Source organism: Cinclus cinclus, chromosome 9 (assembly GCF_963662255.1).
Source record: "Cinclus cinclus chromosome 9, bCinCin1.1, whole genome shotgun sequence".
Taxonomy (NCBI): domain Eukaryota; kingdom Metazoa; phylum Chordata; class Aves; order Passeriformes; family Cinclidae; genus Cinclus; species Cinclus cinclus.
This window is the reverse complement of record NC_085054.1, coordinates 12,479,350-12,504,948: the sequence shown is the minus strand read 5'-3', so window position 1 is coordinate 12,504,948 and position 25,599 is coordinate 12,479,350. Positions and strand designations below refer to the sequence as shown.

Sequence of the window (25,599 nt, the reverse complement as noted above, 5' to 3'; positions counted from 1 at the left end):
AATGCAATGTACTGAATTTATCTGCTCTGCAATGACCTTTATACAGCGCTACACATCCATTGATAAATTGTATAAAGATTGTTTTTAATAAAAGACTATTCTGAATCAAATTGCACATATCTGGGGAACAAAAACCAGAATGTAAAGTTAGTTAAAATACATATATTTATAGCATAAGAAGCTTGTAGTTTACCTTCAAAACATTAAAATACTCCTTGAGTTAAAGTATTTAAGGATTGAAGAATTAATAACCCTTGGTCTAAAGCATTCCTTTTAATTTTTACAGGATTACAGTAAATGCAAATTATATTATAAAATATTTAAAAATGGTCCTGTTAATTATAATTAATTTTGAGACAGATGAAAGTGCATATAGGCATGTGGAAAAATCAGGATCTCCCCTAAACTTTTGAAGAAAGAATTGTGCTGTAAGTGTCTTCAGTTTGTGGAGGTATGACTTCCTTGCCCTAGAAAAGACAGATATGAAACATACATTATTAATAGGAGTATGTCTTGCAGAGACATTTCTCAGAATGAAATCTAAGTAGAAGTGTTGTTTGGGGTTGCTGTGTTTCAAAGGAGAAATTATTCCTTACATTTAAATTTATTTTAAGAACCCAATAGCAAATTAATAATCCAAAAACACAGGCTCAGAATAGCAAGCGTTTTCTGCATATCCCTTGAGAATGACAGAAATAACATCTAGAAATGGTTTTCAGAACCTGGCATTTCTGGGTCTTTAAAACCAGAAGCTTATCCTATCTGCCTATCTTATGCATTAAACAAACAGAAAGAAAAACAAATGTAGTGGGATTTCAAAGTCTCTGAAAACACACAGCCCATTCTAATTGATGGTGCTTGATGACTTAACTTATGTACTTCTGGAAATCCCATTACAATTATTTGAGTGATGTGACATTTCAAGGGAAAATGGAGACAGAGAGAGCGGATTTGAAAACGTTTCCCTTAATTTGGGAATTAAGATATTTTTAATGAAATGCTGAGTACAGATTTTTTTTGTCTCAGTGTCTCCCATTCTCCCCCAAACAATTTTAATGCAGAAAACACACCCTTTTTGGTAGGGAGAGCAACCTGTCAATGTTCACCCCTTAAACCAGGTGTCAATTCTGTGCGAGAATGGTTGTTAGGTTGTGCCTGATGTCAATGGTGTGTGCCCTGATGTAACCTACAGTTGTTACTGTTTCCCATACCTTAGTGTCTTTGTAACCTTGCCAAAGAATAAGAAATTATTATCTAATTGAGCTAGGTGCTGTGAAAATATATGGCAGAGCAGAATTATTTTACGACATTTGAGCAATATTCAAACAATATTCAGTCATTTTTAGCTGGCATCCTGATGAAGTAAATAATAAAAGTTCTTAATGATAAATGAAGGAAATGCCCATATACCATCAGTTATCTCTAAGGATATCCTGGATAGTGGATATCCTGGTTGATCCTGACTTCAGTCTATTAGAGATGCCCTTTCTTTTTAGAAATTTTAGTCAGTTTTCCCTGAGATCTGCCCTGCTCTGTCCATGCTTGACCTTCTAGTCTTGGCAAATTTAGAGAGCCCTCGGGAAACTCTTGTTTAATAATGCCACGGACAATTTGTACAGAAAAACGTACATTGCATTCAGGGCTCTAGATCATTATACCTGCCATGAAAAGGTTACTTGATGTAACGTAATACAGTAATTGGATTTCTTTTGTAATTCCTCTTTCTTTTTTTTTTTTTTTGTTTTTTGCTACTGCTATCATTCATTGTCATTTTGTTAGCAATTTAAAATTCATTACTCTTTTGTTCCCAGATGGTCTCTTTTTTGCTCCACAGTTGTGATCTTTTAATAAACCAGAACTACTTAACTCAGATTTTTTTGCTTTTTGCTCTATGATTTTTCTGTAGAAAATGATTGCTTTACCCCTGCCGGTTTCTTTTCATCTTATTTGTCTGAACCTTGTTACAAGCACCTACCTTCCTCTGTGTGTTTATTGAAATTATACCTAGGTAGCACTCTGCTGATCTCAGTAGGGTCACGCAGAAAGAGTAAAATCCACTTTGCTTTTTCTTGAAGTCTATTTCAGTTTCCAGGTTCCTGGGTAGTTTTTTTTTTAGTGTGAACTGATTGTGTCTGTATAAGGAAAATTGCTGTAGCATTCAGACACACACCCATGAATGTTCTGGCGCTGGATCCCAATGTAATGAATAAAGAACAGTCTGGACTCAAGCACTGGTTTCAGCCCTGGAAATTAATTGAAATGTGAGTCTCAATCAGCATTTCCTGATGCAGGTACAATCTGATTATTGACGTGGGAGAAAACTAGGATAAGCATGCCCACTTCTTTCACAAAGCAGCAGGAATGTGCTTAGTTACTAAATCAAAAAAAGCAATCTATTTGCACCTCTGGAAATTACTAAAGTTTTAGGAAGGATAAACCCTTCCTTTCAAAATGTTGTTTTGCTTTTTCTTCTATCCAAGGAGGGGGATAAGGAAATGTAAAGTACTACATTACTCATGTCCTTCAATACATTTCTAATGAATTTTTCCATGTGTCATGCACTACTGACTTGAAATACACAAAAGGCAGCAGTTCTGTTTAAACCATTTCTCGGGTTGAATGTGGTAAGCAAGGAGAAAGAGGTATTTAATATATGAATAAATAAACAAACAAAAAATATTTTTCAACTCATGGGCATTGTTTTAGGAAGATCTCCTGACTCTACAAGAATAGTCTCTCAAAAATGGATGCTTCTGCCTTCTAGTCTCCTCTACATGGTTCAGAGTTAAGGAAGTAACTTGTGTGGTGTCCAGAGTATTTTCTCCAGCTTTTTTAGCTCTGTCTCTGCAGAGAATTCCTGTCAGTGTTGAATTTCTTTGATGTTTTGTGACACATGCTGCCTTGCTGTGTTTTCTGCCTCCTCTGGAGTCTCCATGGGATTAGAGATCATGTGATACCTTAGCTTAGTGTTCTTGACCTTTTCCAGATGATTGACACTGCTGAATGATTACAGCAAAGCAGCAGTTATCCATGAGTTGTGTTATGTTAATTTCAAGGAGAAAATAATGTTATTGGAGATGAGTAATCTGGGCTATGTATTTCTGCTGAGTAAATGTAGGAGACCTGCCTGCAGTGAATCATGATTCCTTTCTCATTTGTTCTGGTTAGTGGTTCTTTCTGCACATTTCTGCTGTGCTCTCCCCCTTCTGAATGCTCTGATCCTGTTAGCCCACATAGCTAAGAGACCTAAATATTTTGGGCTTGATCAGCAACATAAAATTCATCAGTCTTGAAGGCAGCAGGCATGCAATATGTACCTTCTTATGTATTAAAAAAAAATAAACAGAAGGAATGAAAGCACCCTAAGGTATCAGTGATGGGTTTATGATGAGAGCATGTGAACCTGTATAGGGTTTTTGTGCTCTTGCTTACGTAGTGTTTCATTGTTTTTTCAATTTCTTTCTTTTTTGTTTCTTCTTCGTTTTTTATTCAGTGAATTTCCCACAAGAATTCTGTCAAGGTTTGGCTCATAAATAGGAATGAGTTTAGTAAAGTTCTTGTACACACAAAGCAAACAGCAACTTTACCAAATGTTCAATCCAAAGAGATCCATGTGTCTCTTTATGTTACTGTTTTGGAAGACATTTAACAGAACACCTGTCTGGCTTTAATGAAAATTCACATACAAAGATGCAAATTTGAAGGAAAAAAAATAAATCTGGCACTGCATCATAAGGACTTCAGTAGTGGGATTTCTTCCTGTGTCAAGGGGTTGTGCATCTTCATCGTCATTTTTCAAATCAATACTGTTATAACTATTAACATTAGAGTAATCAATATTATATAACTTCAAACTTATCGTAAGAATGATACCATTACTGCTATTAAAGATATTTATATTGATGTTATGTTGCCATAGCTGCTTTCTCAAAGGTACCTTTTGTTACCTGTAGGCCACCGAACGTTGTTCATTGGGGTTCACGTGCCACTGGGTGGAAGAAAAAGTCACCGACGCCATCGGCACCGCGGGCACAAACACAGAAAGAGAGACAGAGAGCGAGACTCGGGATTAGAAGATGGGAGAGAATCTCCTCCTTTTGGTAAGACTAAATTTATTTTTGGATAGGTCTTTAAATAATAAACATCAGCATGACTATGCATACTCTGTCCTGTTATCACTTGGACATGATTCGCAGCAGGGTTTTGGAGAATCCACCAGAGTTCTGCTGGTGATTTGTTCCTTTGAACAAACCCACTGAAGGGCAGCAGCCAGGGGCAGTCAATACATGAGACAGCTGAGTGGTTTCTAGCACTGAAGGAGAACTGTGGGAGACTGTTCCTAAATGTTCTCACAGACTGCAGCCACCCATGGAGGGGGGACCAGCTGCCCTCAGAGAAGGCTCTGGAGTATTTGCCCCTAAAACACAGAAAAGTTGTGGTCCTTTACAATTAGTTTTGTAATAATGTTGATGTTACTGAAGCTGCAATGTTTTATTAGATTCAAACCGTGATCTAGGTTGTGTTTACCTTTTTTTCTAATATGGTACTGTAAATGTGCCATCATAACATGAATCTGCTAACTGGACTTGAGGAAAAAGCAGGGGAAATACCTTTCAATAAACAAACCTGATATGAAACTCCTAAAGTTCTCAAAATTTTAAGCTAGAAAACATTGCAGAGAAGAGAAGCAGGTAGTCATTAATAAATTAGTCAAGCTTTGTCTCAAAACACGAGAATATTACATACTGTTCAAAAATAAAAAGTGCATGTAATGAAATGTCTAAGGCTATGGAAAGTGTTTAAAATATAATGGAAGCATGAGTAGAAAACAATTTGCTAGTGTGTTTTAAAATCATTAGGGAAATATGCCAATGTAATTTCAGGTTACAGAATGATAATGATAAGACTTTCTTTTAATCAGAAGTTTGTATTATGTATGTGGAAAGCTTTTGCGCAGTATATTGTAAGTGATAATGATTAGAGCTTGAAATTCTCAAATCTTGCACAATGGTTTATTATACTGAGAGTAAAACAAAGTCAAGACTTTTACAAACTTAGCAGATACAAGTTATGTTTTGAAGACTGAACAGTGAAGAAAAAATTGGCTGTGGTGGTTCTGTCTGGAATGGATTTCAAATGTACAAAGACCCAATACTATATTGAAACCAGTTTTTTGGAAAAAAACAAAGTTCATAAATTATTAATACAGTTTTCAAAAAGAATATGCATATATACATATAAAGTCAGATTAAAAAGAAACAATTGAAAGTTACATTAGCCAAGAAGTGAGATATCTTGAACTATGAAACAGTGTCTTCTGTTGAGTCATCTGGTTTTATTTAAGTGCCAGTATGTGACACATTTTGGCTGAGAACTTAGCTCTATTCTTTCAACTTCTGGAGACCTAGGCTTGTGTCCTTCTTAATGTCAAAAGTAAAAAAAAAAAAATAAGAAAAGAAATTAACTGGCTGAATCTGTTCTTAATAGTCTTTGACATTTGTGCATACAATAAAATGCAATGCTCAACATCATTCTGTGTTAGGTAAATCAGCCTGCATTCAAAGGATCTCTGAGGGTGAAATAGCAGTAATATATAAAAAAAGAGAGTTTTGAAGTGCATTTGTAACTTGGTGTTCATTGCACTCGTCCTCTGGTGTACCTCAAGAAATGAGTACAGATCTGCAGTTTTATAAGTCACATTTTCACTTTTAAAGGTATTATAGCTACCAGTTAAAGGGTGTGTCTAAGTGGTGTCACTTGGCAGACAAGTTACAGGCAGGCCAGAAGCATGGAAATATTTTCTGGATTCAAGACTGCTGAAGATATTCTTCAAAGTGCTTGGTTGATAACAATTCAAAGAATCCAAAGATAGAACCACAAATCTGGAAATACCCAGTCTTTTCACCCTGAATAATTATCTGAGTAGTACATTTTGAGGGTATTCCCCTTTGTCTATCTTACTCCTGGAAGTTTGGCCAGTGAACCAGATTTTGAGCTTTGACATCTGTCCATCCAGGCAGAAATGTGTCATTCTACAAACAAGAGTGAAAGGGACTTGCATAATGAAGGCAAATCTTAAAATGCTACAGTGGTGGTGAGGTTAAGCACATACAGAGCAGGCAGACAAAGTAATACAGAGATAATAGTAGTCTGTATCCTCCTCCTTCTTTTACTATGGTTTTTCCTCACAGGAGTTTCAGACAGCTTGTTGTGCTGCCTGGGGAGAAGCATTGCCTTTAGAGAGAACATGAGCATAATTTTTTTATGCTTTATTTGCACAGAGGGAGCAACAGATACTTCCCACATTAAATCTGAACCTACTGAACCTCAATGAGCTTTTTAGCTCTTCTTCCCCATGACTACAAGGTTCTAACAGTGACCAGAACTGAAGGGAGCTCTAAGGAAGACAAATGTACTTCCTTTTTTTGATGTGTAATTCAATATGAGGAACTGTATTACCTGAGAGAGTAGATCCAAACGAGTCCCTTAATTTATGAATCATTCTGATTCAATTGAGCAAGCAGAAATGCTTAGCTCCATCTTTATATCGACACCTTTTAATGCATTTCTGCCAAGTAGTAGAAGGCTGTATGCTTGAGAACTGTGAGGGAGGAGGGGAAAGAAAAAAAACATTTTGATGAGCAGGTGCAAGAAGAAAAGATGGAGAAAATAAGCACTGTGAGACCAACTGATAGAAAACAGTGCTTTGAAGTAAGTCAGAAAAATACATAAGGATTTTTATGATACAAGAGAATAAATTAGCAGTGTTTTGAAGCAGAGAAGTATGAAAGGAGATATAATAAAAGCAAAAGATCCAACAGCTGAGTAACAGAGATTCTGGAACAAGTGAGGACCTGAAATATTCAGATATGAAGTGCTCCACACTGCTCAGTTAATTCAGCACGGGATAAAGCATTGTTTTTTGTCATATTTTATAAGTGTAAAATTTATAATTTTATGTGTGCAGTTCCACCACGTGCAGACCTTGCTCTGCTATGACTGCTCCAGGGAGCTGTGCAGTGCACCTTGTGCTGTGGGGCTGTGTGTGCCCCATGCAGACTGGATGGGTGCCACCTGATTCCTGTACAATAAAAAACAATTTTTTGAAGTGTTTTCTGTGTATCAGCATGGGTAGCAAACACCTCTAGCCAGTGTAATGGCAATAGGGGGAAGCTTCCTGGAAATCCCTTTGAATCCTGGCTGGGAAAGCTGTACCAGCTACTTTCTGGGAAGGTTTCCGTAGAGAATAGGTTTTTTTTAGAATATTCTGACATCAGTTCATAAGCTTTTTTTTTTTTAATCTGCTACTGTCATTTTTCAAAAATAACCCAAGTATTCTCAGTGTACAGATTCAGAGAAAACTCCAGATTAGACAAATAATATGCAGAATATGTACTTAGAATAAAAGAGAGTCCTGTCATTTAGGGGCACAGATCAGTCGCTCAGGTTCGGGTTTTGTTTTCCCTACACCTGATTCTCGTTGTCTGTCTGTTGCCTCTTAATGAGATGAAGTTGTAAAAGGTGTTTCCATTTTGCAATAATGATGTGCCTGCAAATCGCACAATTTTCACATGGTTTGCACATTGGGAGGCTTTTCTAAGTAGTAAAAATTATAAGCTAAGTGATTTTAGTGGTCTAGGTTTTCACCATCTTATCTCTTAAATTTCTTCTTTTTGAAGAGAAGGAAAAATTCAGTGACTTTATCCACTCCAGTTAAAAATGCAGTAGTGCTATTTGTTTTACTGAAGAGGTTTACTGTTTGGCTGAAGTGCTGCTGTTGTAATTAAGGCCCCAGTTTCATTTCAGCCTTAAGCTCCCCTTCTCTACAGTTTTCCTTGTGGGGTAAAGTATTGTGACTGCTTTGTGAATGAAATTAGGGAATAGATGCAAATTGACACTAATTTGATTTAAAAAAAAAAAAAAAGCTGTTTATAGCCTGGGGCATCTCCTTGGTGCTGCTTGTGAGGGCAGTGGGTGCCAGCCCCTGTGAGCTGCAGGGCCATGAGGCTCCATCAGTGCCATGGGTCATGGTGCCACTGAAAGCCTGGTGCAGATTTCCCTTTGGCTGCTGGGGTTGCACTTGCCTGTGTGCGTGTGGATTTTAGTGACAGTTTTCCGTGGCTTTTTTGATGTCTGCTGTTTGCCTGTAACCAATGAAACAGCTCTTTGTCGCTCATGAGTTAAAGATATTTAAGTAGCTGTTTTAAAATGGTGGAATAGGAAGACTTTGGCTCTGAATGGGTTGTCTTTAAGGACAGGTGTTTTTTTGGGGGTTAAAGTGAATACAGCTGTGAGAGGTGGGTTTTGGTTGCAGCCTCATGTGTGTCCTTTATGACTGGGCATTGCTGAAGCTTGTGGAAGGTTTGGATTGTTCTTTTAAGAAATCTGAATTTAGTAATCCCTAGTTTTAAAGAGGTTTAAATTTGTAATTCATGATATTGGATGTGGCAAGGCAAGCAGAACAGGCCTGGAGGTGAGCCTGACACAGGACTGCACACACAGCTCAGGAAAGATTCTCTGAAGGTAATGCAGGCAACAAAAGTGAAGTGCAAAGCAGGGCTTCTCTTGTTTAGTAGAAGGACACTTGAAGAAAGTAAATTTAAAAGACTCTGCTGGATATATTTGGTACCTAATCTCAAATTCTAAAGAGTTATTAGTGGGGTAAACTTAATTATTTGTAAAGGGTATGGCTGTTATGGCTCTTAAGATAATTCACCAACTCTGAACTATAGGTTTGTATGATGAAAGATGAACTTGGATCTCTGGGCAGCTGTGGAACAGATTGCTGCAAATCTATGTTAAAATAATGTATCACAACTGCAATTTTAAGAATCTAGCAAAAAGAGAATTAAAGCTTGGGAATTGTCCATATCATCAGAACAAAAAATATGATTATTTGCCATAGCCCCAGGTTGATGGAAATAATTCCTGTCAAGAAAATGCTGGGATAGTTTCCTGAAGCAAATTGTACCCATAGAGATAAAATGCCAGAGAATAACCAAGGGAATACTGCCTCTCAACCCAACATGTGATTTCTAAGAAGAGATTTTCAGAAGTGTACCATATGGCTGTTTGCTGTTCTATGTGAGTTTTAGTAATGCAAACTTAGCTTTAACTTCTACTAATTTTTTTGATTAATGGAATTAAATTTATGATCCTTACCTGTACTGTTTGCTGAGCTAAGGGCAGGGTCCAACCCACAAAGGAGGTTAGGGAAGGGTCCCCATCCACCACTTCTGTGGTGAGTGTAAGCAGGAGGATGATGAATGTTTGTGTCTGAAATGATCCTTTTTTTTTTTTCTCTGCTCCTGTGAATTTTCCATACTATTTCCCCTTGGCTTGTAAGGGGTTGTTATTAATGTCAGCTCTGTTACACCTGTTAACTCCCTGTCTGCAGTTTGTCCTGTGCAGTGAGTAATAAAAAATAGTTTGCATATTTTATATTATTTAATGTGAATGTACAAGAAGAAAATGCATGGGTTGAATCTTGTGTATGTTGCTTACTATCTTATGTGAATTTCTGTAGTGAAAGTTTTCTTTTAATAGTTAGCATGTTTTCTAATATGGAAAAAGTAATCTCTTATGTATTCACTGCTGGCCTCACTAAGAAGTATTGCCTACTAATTCTGCCTTAAATGCAGGCTTGGCAGGCTGAGAAATACAGAAACCTGTTCTGACAGGTGAGCTAAGGGAGTGTTACTAGAAATACATTTTTGCACTCTTTCAAAAGAGTTTATCAAGAGCAGAGGACAGAATTTGGATACATTTTCTATGTCCTGAATGCTGTTTTTCTGTTAGTGATATCACCTGGTGGATTGTGTGCTGTTCTGCCTGATGGAAGGGAGGTTTGTCCCAGGTGAAACCCTGGCACTCACTGAGGAGATGTGGATTACTCTGACTGGTGTAGTGGAGCAGAGTATTTCCTGAATTTATGTGAAGACACTGAGAGTGATCCTCCTTTGTTACCCCAGACCAAGTCTTGATTTTACCTTGTTCCCTTAGGCAAGAAGAAGCAGCCCTGACCCAGAGTTGTGTTTGCAGTTGGGGATGTTTTAAATGGGGAAAATGGCACTTACGATTCCTTTCTACTTGTGTTTTGTAAGGTGGGATGTTGTGGGACACTGTTTACCACTACCTGCGCTCAGCTCTGCTTCAGGGAGCAGCTCTTCATGTTTCCCTCTGGGAACTGGGTGATTAGAATTTCTAATTGGCATTCAGTTCTGCCGTTTTGACCTGTCTGTGGCCACATACACATATGTCTTGCATTTGTTTTAAGGATGTTGATGCCTGTACAAGGTATCATAATATAGATCATTATGTCAGGTTTCTGCAGCACTGAGTCCCACTTTGAATTGGTGTGTTCAATAATAGATTAATCATCAGATATTAATTTTTACACTTTTACTAGACCAGTGGAATTAGCCATATTTTTAAATGTGGAATACTCAGAATTTGCATGGATGCAATGAATTTGAGGTATCAGAGGTAGTTTGGATGCAAGTGCTGCATGTGTGAAATGAGCACAAGCCCAGAGAAACCCAGGGCTAAAACAGGGGCTGCTGGAGCCACAGCAATCACAAAGCTACTTCAATTTTCCTGGCTGACACTGCTCATTAGCCAAGTAGGAGTGCTTGTTGATGGTACCCCAGATCCTGTTGTTTACCAGGCTTTCTACCCAGTTCTAGCTGGTCCTGGAGAATTTCCTGAACTGGTGGTGAACTTATTACTTGGGAGCCTCATCATCTGCTTATTGTGGAACTTTAAATACATGTTGTTTCTGATAAATCTGATATAAAATAACTACAGTGATAGAAACACTATTGTAACAGATTAGTCTCAGTCATTTTTTTTTTTTAGAAGAGTGGTCTAGATTGTTTTCATCACTTTTTAGAAATAGCGATAATAATATGAAGGATTTTTTTTATGCTGGCTGTGCTACTTGAAGTAGGGATAGACAAAAATAATATTCAAGCCAATTTCTGTTTGCCTAGACTGCAGAAAACATTGTGTCCTAGTTTGCAAATATTATGCTTCTGCACTGAGGATTAAGTTATCACAGTTTGACAGTCAGCAATTGAAGTATTCTTCCATACTGATTTTGAATCACATATTACTAATTTTCTATATAACACACTAATGACATATTTGGTATTGGTATTCCTATAAGTATGAGCCAAATCTATCTGGCATTGCTCATGAATAGTCCTGTTCATTCAGTTTTATAAGTGGAACTGACTGATCTGTTGTTTTTACTATAATTTTCCTGTTGTTTGCATCTTTTAGGGTTTTGTCCTTGAAGTAAAATTATTGTACCATAAAGCAAATTATAACTTTTTTTTTCCACTTTCCAGCTTGTTGTCTGAAAATGAAGCTGTGACTTGCAGGTTTCAAATACCAATAAAAATCACAGCAGTAGAGAAAGAATCTAGCAGCTTTTTTTTTTTTTTTCCAGCTTTGTTAACAAGGAAGAAGATAATTTAGTGCATATTTTGTCATTTCTATAGATGTGGTGCTCAAAGGTTTGGTTTCGTGGTGGTCTTGGCAATGCTTGGTTAGGGGTTGCACCCTGATGATGTTAGATGTCTTTTCAACCTAAAAGATTGAGTCACTGTTGTCAGTCAAGTAGCTTGTTACACAGAAGACCCAGTAAGAGCAAATTACTACAGTGAGGTGGTTCCTTGTTACTGCTCACCTGACTTCAAGAGGTTTCTGATCCTCTGCTTTTCTTCCCACGCTGAAAGCATGTATTTGCATGAGGATATCATAGCTGTCACAAAGCTGCAGCTCTGCTGTATGACACTGCTCATTTATTACTGAACAGTAGCAGTTGCCATAAATCAGTTCTAGTGCTGATTTTATCAAGAGTACAGGATGTTCCTGGCAATGCTTATTCTCAGATTCTAGCTGCGGTCCAGCTCTCTACCAAAGTAGCTTGTTTTCCATGTTCTATTAGTAGTCATATGCACTAAACCTTTGTAGCTTCATATCTTGCTGAATTTTGCCCTTCTGGAAATTAGTCGTAAGAAGTTGCAGACTACTTAACTATAACGTACTTCTAGTCTCAGATTAGAAAAAAATAGAATGTTTTTAAAGAAAAAAGAGGACTGAACAGTGGAAGAGGAGAGAAAGCAAAGAAAGGGTAAAGTGGAGGAGCTCCTTGCTGTTCATCAGTGATTGACCAAAAGTAATTCCTGTAGATGTACCCCCTGCAGTTCCTTCCTCTGGTGTTCTGTAGTACCCAACCCCATCTCTCTCTTCCTTCTCTCATGTATTTCTCCTTGGGTTTAATTTCCTTGCTTTGTGAAGGAGTTCATAGGCCTTACTCTACTATATCTTTACACTCTATTTAGGTAAATAGACCTCAGGTGAAAACTGTCATGTACTGTTTGTGTTTCATTGCTACAGCAAGTTTAGTACTATCTAAAAGGTATCTCTGTTGCTGAGTTTAATTTTGTGTCAGTGGCCCATTTCATTTGTTTGGATCAGAGCTCTGTTTTCTCTTTAATTAGAATTCAGTGGGTGCTATGCTCTCATTTTTTCCGAAATTCAAAGAGCTTGAGGACCCTGTGCAGTGATGCTCTTTGCTGTTAGACAGAATACTGTAGCTTGTATTACAAATATGTTATGGAACTGAACTTCACTTAGACAATGTTCAAGTCACTGAGCTGTTCTGCTGGATAATCAGTTTTTCAGTTGACTGGCAGCCTGGCCTCTCTCAGCTCTCACAAAGGACTTTTAGTTCCTTTCAGAAATCTAAAATACATTAGCAGAAAAAGCAGCTATGTATTGCTGGAGAGACTGTGTTTTATCAGAGTTTGTTCATTGGAGATTTGCATTTAAATAATCAAAGAGGATATAGGATTTTTTAAATACAGCACTTGAGCTCTGAACACTGAATATGCATTTAAGATGCTCTGTGGAGTCTATGATTTTTTTGAGTGAAAAAATAATAGTATGTCTTCAAAAATATATTTAGCCATCTGTGCTGAAAGGTTATGAAGAAAATTTAATCAGTAACAGTATTGAAAGGGAAGACAGAGGCAGGAAGAATAAAATGAAGAAGCTGGGACAGATTTAGTAGTTGTGTGTCTCAAGCAGTCTAACCAAATAGAAAGAATTGGCAAAGGAGCAAGGGTCAAGTCTGCAGTTGTATATTCACATTAGGCAGGTTTTATTTGTTTTCTTTCTCCTGCAGCAAAGATTTCACATTTTGTATTCTAGCTTTGTGATGTGAGATAGATCTGCAGATGTAGACTTATGAAATGGCAAAGTAGTTTTTCCTAACACTGGAGTAAAAGACTTTTATCAGCTTTATTCAGCTTTATCTGCACTACTTTGTGTGCTTTTTTTTTTTTTTTTTTTTTTAATCTAGCGAATGCCATTCCAGCTTCCAATAGACCCTGTTTCTATAAATCAGGTTATATCTTTGGAGAAGTTTTTAAAAAAGTGGACTTGGCAACGATAGTAAATGAAGAGAACTCATTCTGAATGTGTTTGTGTGTAAATGAATGCTCTTATGGCAGAGCTGTAATTTTTTTTGTGTGGCAGTAAGTGATACGCATGAAAACATCTGACTAATCTCATAAAATTTGCTTTCTCAGGGCAAAAAAATTGGTGTTTTGGACTTGATATTTTTATTTTTCTCCAGATACCCCATCACAAAGGGTGCAGTTTATTCTTGGAACAGAAGATGATGATGAGGAACACATTCCTCATGATCTCTTTACTGAGCTTGATGAAATCTGTTGGCGTGAAGGAGAGGATGCAGAGTGGAGGGAGACAGCAAGGTGAGTGTTTTCATAACTCAAGGATTACCTGTAGGTATTGGTTGCTGGTGTATTGAGGAATGATTTCAAAGCTGTAGCAAGCTCAGGGACAGATTTTGGATATAAAGCTTAAATAAAAGCATAATTTTAATCCTTAGTCTGCTAGTATTACAAGAGCATTCATTGTTTTCCAGAGCCAGATGTTTTCATCTGGATTTATGAATATAGGTCAGAGTGAACACCAATGGAAAAAAAATTGTAAATATACTATATATGTGAATTAAAAATTGAGTCAATTCATATTTATCTTCTAATTTAAACAATTTTTGAAACTTCATATTTTATTTGACTCTTCAAGAAACTGATGGGGGATCCATGGGCAATGGTGCCCAAAAGTCTATGTAATATATATCTGGTAGAATATAAATTGCAGAATTTCTGGATGGATTTTGTGGGCAACTTTGTATATGGGCTGTCTGACATGAATATGGCTGGTAGTTTTCTTTCTAATTCTACTGCAAATTTCTGCTTTCCCAGAGGGCCAAAAGTTTTTCAATGACCTTCCCTTCCATTATCTGTTCATAGGCAGCATAGACAGATGCTAAATATAGATTTTTATGTGTAGCAAATTGTCATATGGGGATTATGCTGAAAAAGGAATGCAGTAGTGTTCCTAAATACTCTTATTAATATTCAGAGAGAGAAAATCTAATCAAGGTAATTATCTGCAATGTTCTTGTACTGATTAGAACTACATAGAACCTCTCTAGCAGGGGTATCAACTTCTGTTGAAATTAAAAAGTAAAAATCGCTGTGTGTTATGTTATTTTTAAGCAGGGAAGTAGCAACTTCTTTAGTTCAACTAAAAAAAAATCCCTTTGCAAATTATCAAAGAATTGAGTTTCTTAAAATGATAACCATTTCTGTTAGCAAGTGGTTCTAATGAAGATGGAATTCAAAAGGAGTAGATGAAATAAATTTCTGTTTCAGTTGATCTGTCTATATGTACAGCCTCCTGAACTGTTATTTGTGAAATGAAGAATTAGAAATGTTTAATAGAAACAAGATGAAATTGTTGAAAGAGGGCAGGAGAAAAGCAGCCAAGAAAACTGCATTTTTGGAGCTCAGAAAATACGAGAGTGACATAACAGCTAATAGTAAAATTTTCTTTAGCTTTAGCAGTAAGATGGAAATAAAGGAAGAGTGGGGCTGTTGTGTGGAAAGAACAAGTCAAGATAAATGATCTTTTTCAGTTTGGATCCCAAAATTTCAGACTGCATTTTACATGGGGTGACTGCTTAGAGAAGGAGGCGATGGTAAGGAAATTACCGAATTCAAAATGAAGATAAGACTCAAAATGCTTTTCTGTGCATATAAGAGGATGCAATAATTTCCATCCCAGAAAGGTGAAAGAACATTTAATGGGTAGGGCAATTCTTGTCTTTCTGTGAGTCTGTCAGATGTGTTGTACTAATCCAAACACAGTAAAACTGTTAAAGAAAGGATAAAAATGGCTGGGGCAAACAGAGTCCTTATAGTCCAATTTCAGAGCCATGCAATGCTTGAAGGAAAGAAAAATTAGAGACTTGGAGATAAGTGGAAAATTGGATAAAATGCAATGCAGTGGTATATCATGTCAGACTAAGTTAATAATGCTCTTTAATCAGATAATTGATTTTCTGTTTTTCTGACAAAGAAAAAACAGTGGATCTAATTTTTTTTTAAGTAAAGCATTTTATATGGTACAGCAGTGGGAATGGATTAATTAAACTGCATTCTATTGTAAAAAATTCTATTAGCAGGTCAGGAACTTTATAGATGTGCAGTGGGTCATGCTGAGGCATTATGCTGTTAGTGTGAAAGGTAATGACAGCTAACTTTTGAAGAATTAGGCTTAATAAATAGATTTATTATTGAATAAAAAATAAGATTATAATAAGGAAACTTGCAGATAATAAGAAATTAGGAGATATTACTCCTCTAGAAATAGATGAAGATATCATACACAAAGAACCAGGTGGCTTTGAGTGGAGTAATAGAAATGGGGTGGTGTTTAATATGAAAGACTATGTGCTTAGAAACCAATACAGTGGATCACTTTAAATAACTGTGGTTGATGGTTGATTCAGGACTTCAGAATTTTTATTGATTTCACTAAAAACATGGTGTATAGAAGATACAACCTGAGTTTGTTGCTGTTCCGGGCTTAATATATGTTTTTCATTTGTGTGTGAAATGTCACTTGGAAATATTTGTAAATCTTACTGTTTGGCTTTGGATGTAGTTCCAGGTGTAGACTAATTACATTTAATGAGGGTGATGGCACTAAGTGGTTATGTTTTCATTTCACCACTCTCTGCACTTGGTGCACCTTCACTGAAGTGTTGGGTTGACTCTGGTGAAGTACATCTGTATCTTGGTATTTTCAGTTTGATTCAAAGTGCACTGGACTTTTCTGTTCCAGGATCTGATTTAGACTGTCCTATCCATGGAATTAGTTAGAGAGCAGAATGGAATGAATAGCTTGGTTATGTTGATATAGGGATAAAATTAATTTTTTTACCCATCAATTGACTTCAAGCCAGAAGAAGCACATACCTTTTAAAATCAACACTCATTCTTACAATAAATTTTGTATGTGCCCCTGCCGTACAGTCATGGAATCTCTATGGAGATGATGTTTATATTAATGAATAGTTGAATAGATGAATAGTTTATATTAAAAAAAAAAATTCTGGTAAGTTTGTGGAGAAATGTGCTGAAGTGTAACAGTTGTATTTATTTTATACACCCAAATAGTGTAGCTGCAAGTTGCAGGTGTTGGGAAAGCAATTTATATGTCATGGCCGGAAAGTAAGTGCCTGTTTTGTAGCAAGTTTTACCCAGACTTTTACAATTCATTTATTTGCTAGTATCAACCAAAAATACCTGGAGAATATCACTATCTTTATGGAGCAAAAAAACCCCAAATTAGGTAGTAAGGAAGAAGATAGAAAGAACCTTGGAATCAGGAGGAAAGTGCTTAGGCTTAAATTCTGTTGCACACTTAGGAAAATAAACTTGCATCCATAGTTTAGAAAATAAATTGTTAATAGTGACTAGAAAATGGATGGGTTAGGGAAAAGTTAGGAATTGTAATGCATTTTCCCTGGATCAAAACTTTCTTCCAAAGAAACTGGGCCACAAGAAGCATAGGTTTCTCATTCCTGCTTTGTTTCTGACGTGCTTGTGTTCTTTGGCTGGTTTTCAAATCAGTGTGGGCAGACACAAGCTCATGCAGAAATTTACACAAATGGAAAGATTACGTTAAATCCATCAGCTGTTGAGCAGGTTGTGAGTACGTGCTCCATCTCTCTGCTGCAGACATACCACACTAGAGAACAGATCAAGTACAAGTCACCCACTTCATATTGTTAAGAAAATGCAGTAACTGTATCTAAAATGAAGAGTGTGTGCACTCCTCATTTGGATGCCTTAGAAAGTGATAAGGATGGCTTTAGGAGCAGGACGTATATGTAAGGTGAATGTACACACAATAGCCTGAGTGATGCTTTTCTTATAGTAACATACTTTGCTGAAACTCTTGGCATATTTTTTTCAGCAAGCATTCTGTCAGGGGAACTAAACTGTGTGATCGAGAGACCTATACCAGTAAAAGAAAGCTGTAAAGGTGAAAGTGCTCTTCTGTGCAATCACACATAGCTGAGACAGCTCCATCATGTTCCATCACAGGGGATGCATGTGACATGAGCTCACTAGGGGTCGATGGTGTTTCGCAAGAAATTATGAAAGGTTTTTATCTGTCAGTCATACCAGTTAGCCATAAGGGGTTAAACTGAAAAAATGTATTTAAATTTGTCTATGAGAAACTTGAAGGAGTACAAAATTGGTGAACTGTGATCTATGCCTGAATTTGGATTTCAAAGCCACCTCTGTCATGGTGTCTTGCACATGCATTCAGAGGATTGATCAAATGGTATTACAGTTTTTAAAATCGCTGCACACTTAGAATTGAAGGACTCTGCATAAAATTAGAGTTGTTTTATGTTTTCTGCTACTGTTTCTCATTTGATATGTTAAATAAGGATTATCTGACATAACTGGAATATTTCTGAAAAGATAAAAGGTGATAAACAGTAGCATGATGTTCCCTTGATGAAATTAGTAAACTTACAATATCCTTATTAAAATCAAAATAGAATTTTATTCCAAACGTAGAATGGTCTCAGCTGGCTATGATTTAATTCCATGTCCTGGCCTGTTGGATGACTGAGTAACAATGTATGATAATGTGTTTAAACTCCTAAGTTTCAGCAAGAGTAGGAAATGAGGTGCAACCCATACAGTGATACTATTCCAGTTCATGGAAACCCAGATGATCACAATGGCAGGTATAGTTATTTGAGCAGTAGCAATAGTTTCCTATGGATTTTTATGCACCAATGCATAAGCTTTAGTGTCTGACATTATAAATTCTAATTAAAGCTGTTTTCATGATTTAGACCTCTGTGTCCCTAGTATGTTACAAGCTCTGATAATGACTGTCTCTGTCCAGTCACCTGTCTTAGACTTTTAAGAACATGCTTGTCTTTTATTGGTCTTTTAAAATCTGTTTACAACTGGTCAGTAGATTTAAATTAGGTAATATCAAGGACAGACAGCAGCAGCATAATCAGATAAGCAATGCTGAAGACTTACATGAACAGAAGGTAATGGCAGTATGAGGTTTCTCATAATATTTTCTAAGACTATGCTTGGATCATTGTTTTTAGAATATATAGAGCATGATTTTTAATATTTTTTTATCAGACAAGATAAAAAGATAAGCATGGTATAATAAAGGAAATAATAAGATATAATAACACTGATAATAAATACATAACAGAAATAATCATGAATACTCTAGCATAAAGAGCCTGTAAATCTCCTAAAGAGATTAGAAGCATGCACAAAAAATGGAGGTATGAAAAGAGAAGAATGTAGATTTTTACAGAGTCTTGGGAGACAGTGGTTTAAACAGGACAAAAAATGCACCATATTTGTGATGCTGTGGATATAAATAGGTATTACACATTTTTCAGCTTAGAAACAAGAGTGCCATGAACAGAGATGAGAGGAACAGTCTCTCAGGGACTCAAGTGTAACTGCAAAATGAAAAAAATTTAAGAACTATTTTTCTTTCTCACATGGTTCTTGACAACTTCCATGAATTATTTTAGGCCCTCCTTTAAGAGTATTGCTTTGAGTTTGGTGGGGAGGAGTGTGTTAAATTATGTTTGATGTCTGTTTGGACATGGTTTTGAAAACTTATTTGGAAAATTTTATTTGCATATGCAAATTCAATTTCATGGTTCAGCTCTGCGGAAGCAAATTTTTTGTGCTGTGTCCTCCTTGCTGCTTCTCTGGAGGAATGGGAAGGTGAAGGGGATGGGCTGGGGAAAAGAGAATGCAACAAAGGGAGTAGGGAGCAGGTCTGATGAAGAGGAAAGAGTTCTCATGACCAAAGACGAAGTACAGAAACTGGCCAGTTTCCTCACAGAGGGAATGGAGGGAAAATCTTTAGATGCAAAGAGGAGGAGAGGGCTAGACATAGGAGACTGGAGATTTTGAAGGACCCAAGGAGTTGAGGCAAACTGTCTCTATAAATAATGAGAGCCTGATTAGATGGCAGCTGGGACAGTTCAAAGAAATGGAATCCATCAGGAAGGGAGCAGATATGGTGATGATGAGTGGGTCAGTGAAGTGGTGGCTGCTCGCAGGATGAAGAACTTGGTACACAGGACTGCAAGGAGGAAAGTATCTAAAATGTGGGGACACTTGCATGTTTTACAAGTAGGAGCAGAGCTAGAGAGGTGGCCCAGGAACAAAAGAGGACAGCTGTGCTAGCTGCTTTACTGGGCTGTGAGGCTTGGTAAAACAGAAAATTCCTCAGCTTTAGCAGTCTTAAGGCTTTACATTTCCCTGCTGTCTGGAAATAAGTGTGAAGATGCTGTCCAGGTGTGGGGCTCTGCTTGACTTCTCTGCTGCCATGTCCATATAAAACAGCTGAGTGCTGTTGAGTCAAGTGACACAGGCTTGTGCTGTGGCTGCAGCTGTTCAAGCCTTGCCAAGCTGGCAGGGTGCAGAGCCTCACACAGCATCATCCCTGTGTGACTTCTCAGATTTTTGTTTGCTCGTTTAATACTCTTTCAAATGCAATATTTATCAGTAGAGAATTCAGTCTCAAGCAAGTTTGGCTGGATGGATGGTAACAGAAGACTTGATTCTTTCATGCCAGTTTCATATATCCTTTCACTTTACTGAAGTTTCTCCAAACTCCTTTTCGTACAGCTTGTTATTCTATCACAGAAATACCATTGCATGCCAAAGAATTAGTCAAAGTTCTTGTTGAGTGCAAAGATAATTGCTTAATATAATTATCTCTTCATCTCTTTGATCAGAACTTATCCTCAAAAATGGAGGATACGGCATTAATACAGCACTTTATGGAAAGAAGTAGACAATGGAAGCTTCTCATATTTCCTAAAAGGAAGAATAAAGTGAGATCTAAAGACATATTTAACATCTTTGTGTGTACTTTCAGCATCCATAGAAGTAATTAATTTTTCATTTCTTTTGCACAATTGAGTTATTAAATTGATTGTTTGTATAGGTGGTTGAAGTTTGAAGAAGATGTAGAGGATGGTGGAGAGAGGTGGAGCAAACCCTACGTTGCCACACTGTCACTTCATAGCTTGTTTGAGCTGAGGAGCTGCATCCTGAATGGCACAGTTCTTCTGGACATGAGAGCTAACTCCATAGAAGAAATTGCAGGTATGTATTGATGTTTCATTTACTGGTTATGAAAGTTATTTAATAAAAACTAAATGCTTACCAGGGAAGTTATTGCATAATGATCAGTTTGGTTTAGAAACTCCTAGGGAATGTTTTTCTTAATGTACTAGAGAAGAGGCTCATGTCTGGCACAGTTAGTAAATATTCTATTTATATTTTTTATGTGGAATCTGCTGCTTTAAGAATCAATTTTTGACTGAAGAAGAAAATTGAAATGGAGGAAAGAGGACAGTTTGGTTAGATTTAATTAGAGCTGGCATGTTCTGTGCTCCTGCCATGCTGCCTCACGTGAATGAGGCGTGTGCTAATTTTCACAAACTTAATCTATTGCTATGCTAATTGTAGGCAATCTATCTTTAAAAAAACCCCAAAATGTAAGGAAGTATTTATTGCAATTAAGTTACATGAAAACAGATAAATCTCTGAGTTGAGAATGAAATCGGGAATAATGATAGAGTATAAATTTTTAGAAGAAATTTTAGATATGTTAACTTCTTAAGATAAAGTTGAGTGCATTTTTTTCCAATAAAAGTTCATTTGGCAGTTGCAATTCTAGAGCTTGTGTGAGCTTCTGAGCAAGACAAAACATAATGGATGAGTCTTCTCTCGCAAAAGTGTAAGTGAGATTGAGACTAAATGTAATTTCTTGCTTTCCTGGTGTTTTCCTTAAAGACTGTAACTAGTTTAGGAAAGATACAAACAACAAAGCAATAAAATTTTCTGACACTCAAGATTATCAAGCAAGGTGCCTTATGGATGATACATAAATCTATGTAAGTCTCATATAAAATTTATTTTACTTATTTAAATTATAGAGGAGATATTATTTGGTGGGCTTTATTTAACAGTGGAATTTAAATTGACTCAGATACTGGTAGATGCATTTTATGTTTACTTTCCTCAAATTGTTTATGTCAAACTGATGCAAGATATTATTAATATAAATTTGAAGAAACTTGTGTGGGTTTCTACTCTGTCCTGGAATCTGATTCTCCCATGACTCAGTCTGAATCAGAGCTTCAGAATTTGTCTTGATAGTGATAAAACATAAACATGAAGAATATAAAGCAGCTGATTTAAAAGAACAAAGGTGTCTATCAGTATGCTGCTTTATTATTTACAAACAATTAAGGAATACTTAGACTAGCTGCTTGATGTTCTTGTATTACTTTTTTGCTTCAATAGTATATTGGGATTTCAATCTTGAGCTTTAGATTCTCAATCTAGAAATCACTCAACTTTGTAGTCAGTTAAGAAAACCCTTCCAGAATTGTTTTTTTTAAGTAGGTAAAAAAAAGTAAAGATTAATGCAAAAACCCCCCAACTTCAGAGAGCATCCTTTTTTGTTTGTTTTTGGAAGAAATTGTATATTTTCCAATATAGTGAGGCTCCAATTAATTACACTTTATAATCTCTTAATCCTTGGTTGTAGTGATTTTGTTCTAGTTAATGTGGCCAAGGGTTTGAGCATTCGTAATATTAACGTTGAAACTCACCACAGATATAAGTTGTTCTTCAGCAGAGAATGTGGGGAGTTACCCTCATGCTACTGTAAGTCAGCCCTAGTTGTGGCTGATCCTGGTTTGTTGATTGGGAAAACCTATTTCTTCTGAGAGGAGGCTTTAGGATGACTTTCATTAATTGGCATGCCCCATTTTGATTTAATAAGTACCTGTTTTTGTTGCAGATTTGGATGCATTTTATTTGTTGTTTTATTTGCTTGAAGTGGTAGGCATCCCTTTCTGATAAGGCGACCTGACACATGATAAGGTTTGCATGGGTTGCACTTGGTCTTTGAGAGAAGATTATATTTTTATTCCTCTGCAGATTCAATAAGAAATGAACTATTCTATTTTTAAAAAGCTTTGCAGCAGGTGCTTCAGGCAAGTGAATCATTCTGTAAATTACTCACGTTCTGTCAGGTTTCTTTGAAGAGATTTATTTTTTCCTATTTTCTCAAGAAATAAAGTTGCTACCCTAGTTGCTTTTCTCTGTTAATATTATTTGTGATGTAGCAATGCTGTTTAATTTTTCTTCAGTCAGGTTTCTTTATAATTTGTTACTTTACTGCTATGTGTGTAATTCCTGTTCTCCAGTGATTAAGGAATACTGCAAAGAGTGTGGCACACAGTAGGCAGCCCTGTGAGAAGGAAAGACTGACAGTAGTGGTAACCAGCACACCACCAAGACCTGTGTGCTGGCTATCTTAGAAATGTCAAAAGTCAAGAGAACTGCCTGTCATATCATTTGGAATTAAAAGTGACTGCTGGACCTGAAGATTAGGCAGAACTGGTACCTCTCAGGAAATTCTTTATTGTCTGTTCCAGTCAGTTGCTATTCCCTGTTAGTAGTTATATTCCTACTTACCTTGTGCTGTACAATACAAATATTGTTTTCACAAGGAACTGTTATGTATCCCAGTTGTATCTGGCAGTCCTGACACTAGTATTTAAGGAAATATTTGCTCTCACCTGTTGGCTTCAAATTTTTTCCAACATTCAGCTCTTGTTACTTGGCTTGCTAGCCATCCTTGTGCCAGGCTTGTCCAGCAGTCCTGTTGATCACTTTTGGTTTTGTTTCCATGTTACTGTTCTTTAGGAGGGTTTATGGAAACAGGTTATGCCCTATGGTTTTAAGGGGTACTCCTGAATTAAATTTGATTCTTGTGCTGGTTTTGGTTTTTTAGTGTAATCTTTTGATAGTTTTACTGCATTGCTACAATGCATTGTCTTTTGAGAGCAAATACATTATTTGTGCACATGTACTTCCTTCTTTAATGCTTTGTTAGTGAGAAATGTGTGTTTTGTCTTTATTGTAATGTCTTGCTATCTGGGCTATATTCCAATATCAAATTACATTGCTGTTAATGCAATGCCAGTCTTCATATCCTTGGAAGAGGTAAACTTAGAATTTATTGCTAAATTGAGACTAAGAATTCCTATTTGTTTTAGTCAAGGCTTTTAATCTATAAACACTTATTCACTAAGCCATTAAACTCTTAGCACTTAGCCCTCGAGAATTTCTATTATTAAAGTCTGTATTTTAAAACATTAATGGACTTGTGGTAAAATCTAGAGATGAAAGACACCTTTTGTAATGCTTGTAATGGTTTCCAGGACACTTTGTATTTTATCCCTGAAAACACTGACAGTTCTGCATAAAAATATTTTGGTACTGTTTATGTGGTGAGAATTTTACAATAATCCTCTATTCCAGCCTGTCCATTCATTATTAGATCTTTTTCATTCCAACTGTCTTATTAAGAAATTACTTCATCTGCAAGATTGTATATTTTTTTGGGCAGGCACACAATTTTCCTTGTTGCAAAAGAGCTTATTCATACCTATGATGCTGAATTCATGGACAGCATCTTATTACAATAGACACTGCTGAGATGAATTTCCAACTCTGTCATCATACGTCAGAACAGCATGTTTGTTCCTGAATTTTCTCCAATTGTTCTTAATTTTTGTAAGATGGATTTAGCTTCTCTTAAAAAGAGCTCATTTCTTCTGCTGAACTTTATCCTGCTTAAAAATGCAATTTTTATTGCACATATTTTAGGGGAGTTATTAATATTTCTAATATGTGACATTATTTTTTCGTATGTCTTTGCAGTGACTCTTTTATCAGTAAGTTAGCACTCCATGCTCAAGGAACTCCTTTGAACATTATGTAGTAATATTTTATTGATCACTTCTGTATAGAACATATGTTAAAAGGAAGTCTGAAAAATCTATGTAATCAAAACAGTTTATTTTGGAACTTGTCTCTTGAGGATGTATTTGCCAGAATCTGGCTGTACCATTAGAGAGCAGCTTCACTGTTGTTCAAGTTGGCAGATGAAAATGTTCTCTTTTGATATTTTCATTTAGTTCCTTTGAAACCATGTAGATTCTCAGAATACCATCTGGTTTTTTGATTATAACCATTGAATGAACCCAAAAGGTTCCTCTGTTTAACATATGATGCCATTTTCTGTTGTTTGGTTCAAAAACTATTCAGTCCAGCCTTTAATGGCAATACTTTCTTTACAGCATGAGCCACAGAACTTGCATATTCTCTTGTAATTGTGCAGAGTGTTCTGTGAACAAATGTCAAACCTTGTCAAATACAAACTGTGGCCTCTGCACAGTGGAGCTTTGGTGACTTGCACATATTTGAAATATTCCCATTTATTTTATATGGTTTAATTGTAATAATGGTTTCTTTTTAAAATTAAATTTTAAATCTGCCCTTCCTTTCCAATCCTAAGATCTGACTTTTTTTCCCAAGCAGTCTTTTGTATGTTCCTCACGATTGAGTTTTCAATCTGTCTAACAGCTTAATCTTGTGATTGAGGTCACTGGACTCTGTGCTCAGCAACTCAGGGCATTACATCCCAAGTGTGCAATTTTATTGATTTCATTAATATCATGTTAAGCTTTCAATCTGAACAAGTCTTATTTTACCTTTGCTTGCTTTAAGCTGTTTTACTCCATAATAATGACATATTTTAAGTGGCTCAAGTTGAGATTTTATTTCACTGGAACCTTTTGTTTCATCTGCAACACTCACATTCTGTTATGTTTCTGACAGTGTTTTTATGGTACATTTAACTTTTATTACAAACACTGTAATAAAGCATGGGATTGCCTGTGAGTAATCTGCTTCTCTGTTTGACCCTACACCTGTCTTTTGTTCAGCTTTCACCTTCTCACTTACCCAGGTTTCTACAGTTGTTTGCTTTATTTTCAGCTTAGCATGTGGTAATAACCTCTACGGAGAAACTGTCAGGTTTTGTTCCTTTGGCTGTGTGTAAATTGTAGATGTCGCACCAACTCCTAGGTAGCACTGTCTTTTTTTGTGGTTGTTTTGTGTTTTCCCTTGTTAACCACAATTGTAGGAATCTTTTTAGATTGCAGAAGTCAATCTCAGCTTGCAAATCTATTTTTTATGTGGCATCCACTGTGTCTGCAGTTCTGAACTGCAAGCTGGAAATTTTGGCCTTGTCTCTGCA

The 25,599-nt window shown here is 36.4% G+C and overlaps 1 protein-coding gene across 2 annotated transcripts in view; it reads left to right on the top strand.

The window, feature by feature from the left end:
• The window catches only part of SLC4A10 (solute carrier family 4 member 10), a 112,796-nt gene that overhangs the window by 27,899 nt on the left and 59,298 nt on the right, over window positions 1-25,599 (top strand). For both annotated transcript variants that reach the window (XM_062498601.1, XM_062498600.1), the window contains exons 3-5: window positions 3,954-4,100; window positions 13,649-13,787; window positions 20,419-20,579. In XM_062498601.1, coding sequence (XP_062354585.1) covers window positions 3,954-4,100; window positions 13,649-13,787; window positions 20,419-20,579 — 447 coding nt within the window. The remainder of the gene's footprint in view (window positions 1-3,953; window positions 4,101-13,648; window positions 13,788-20,418; window positions 20,580-25,599) is intronic.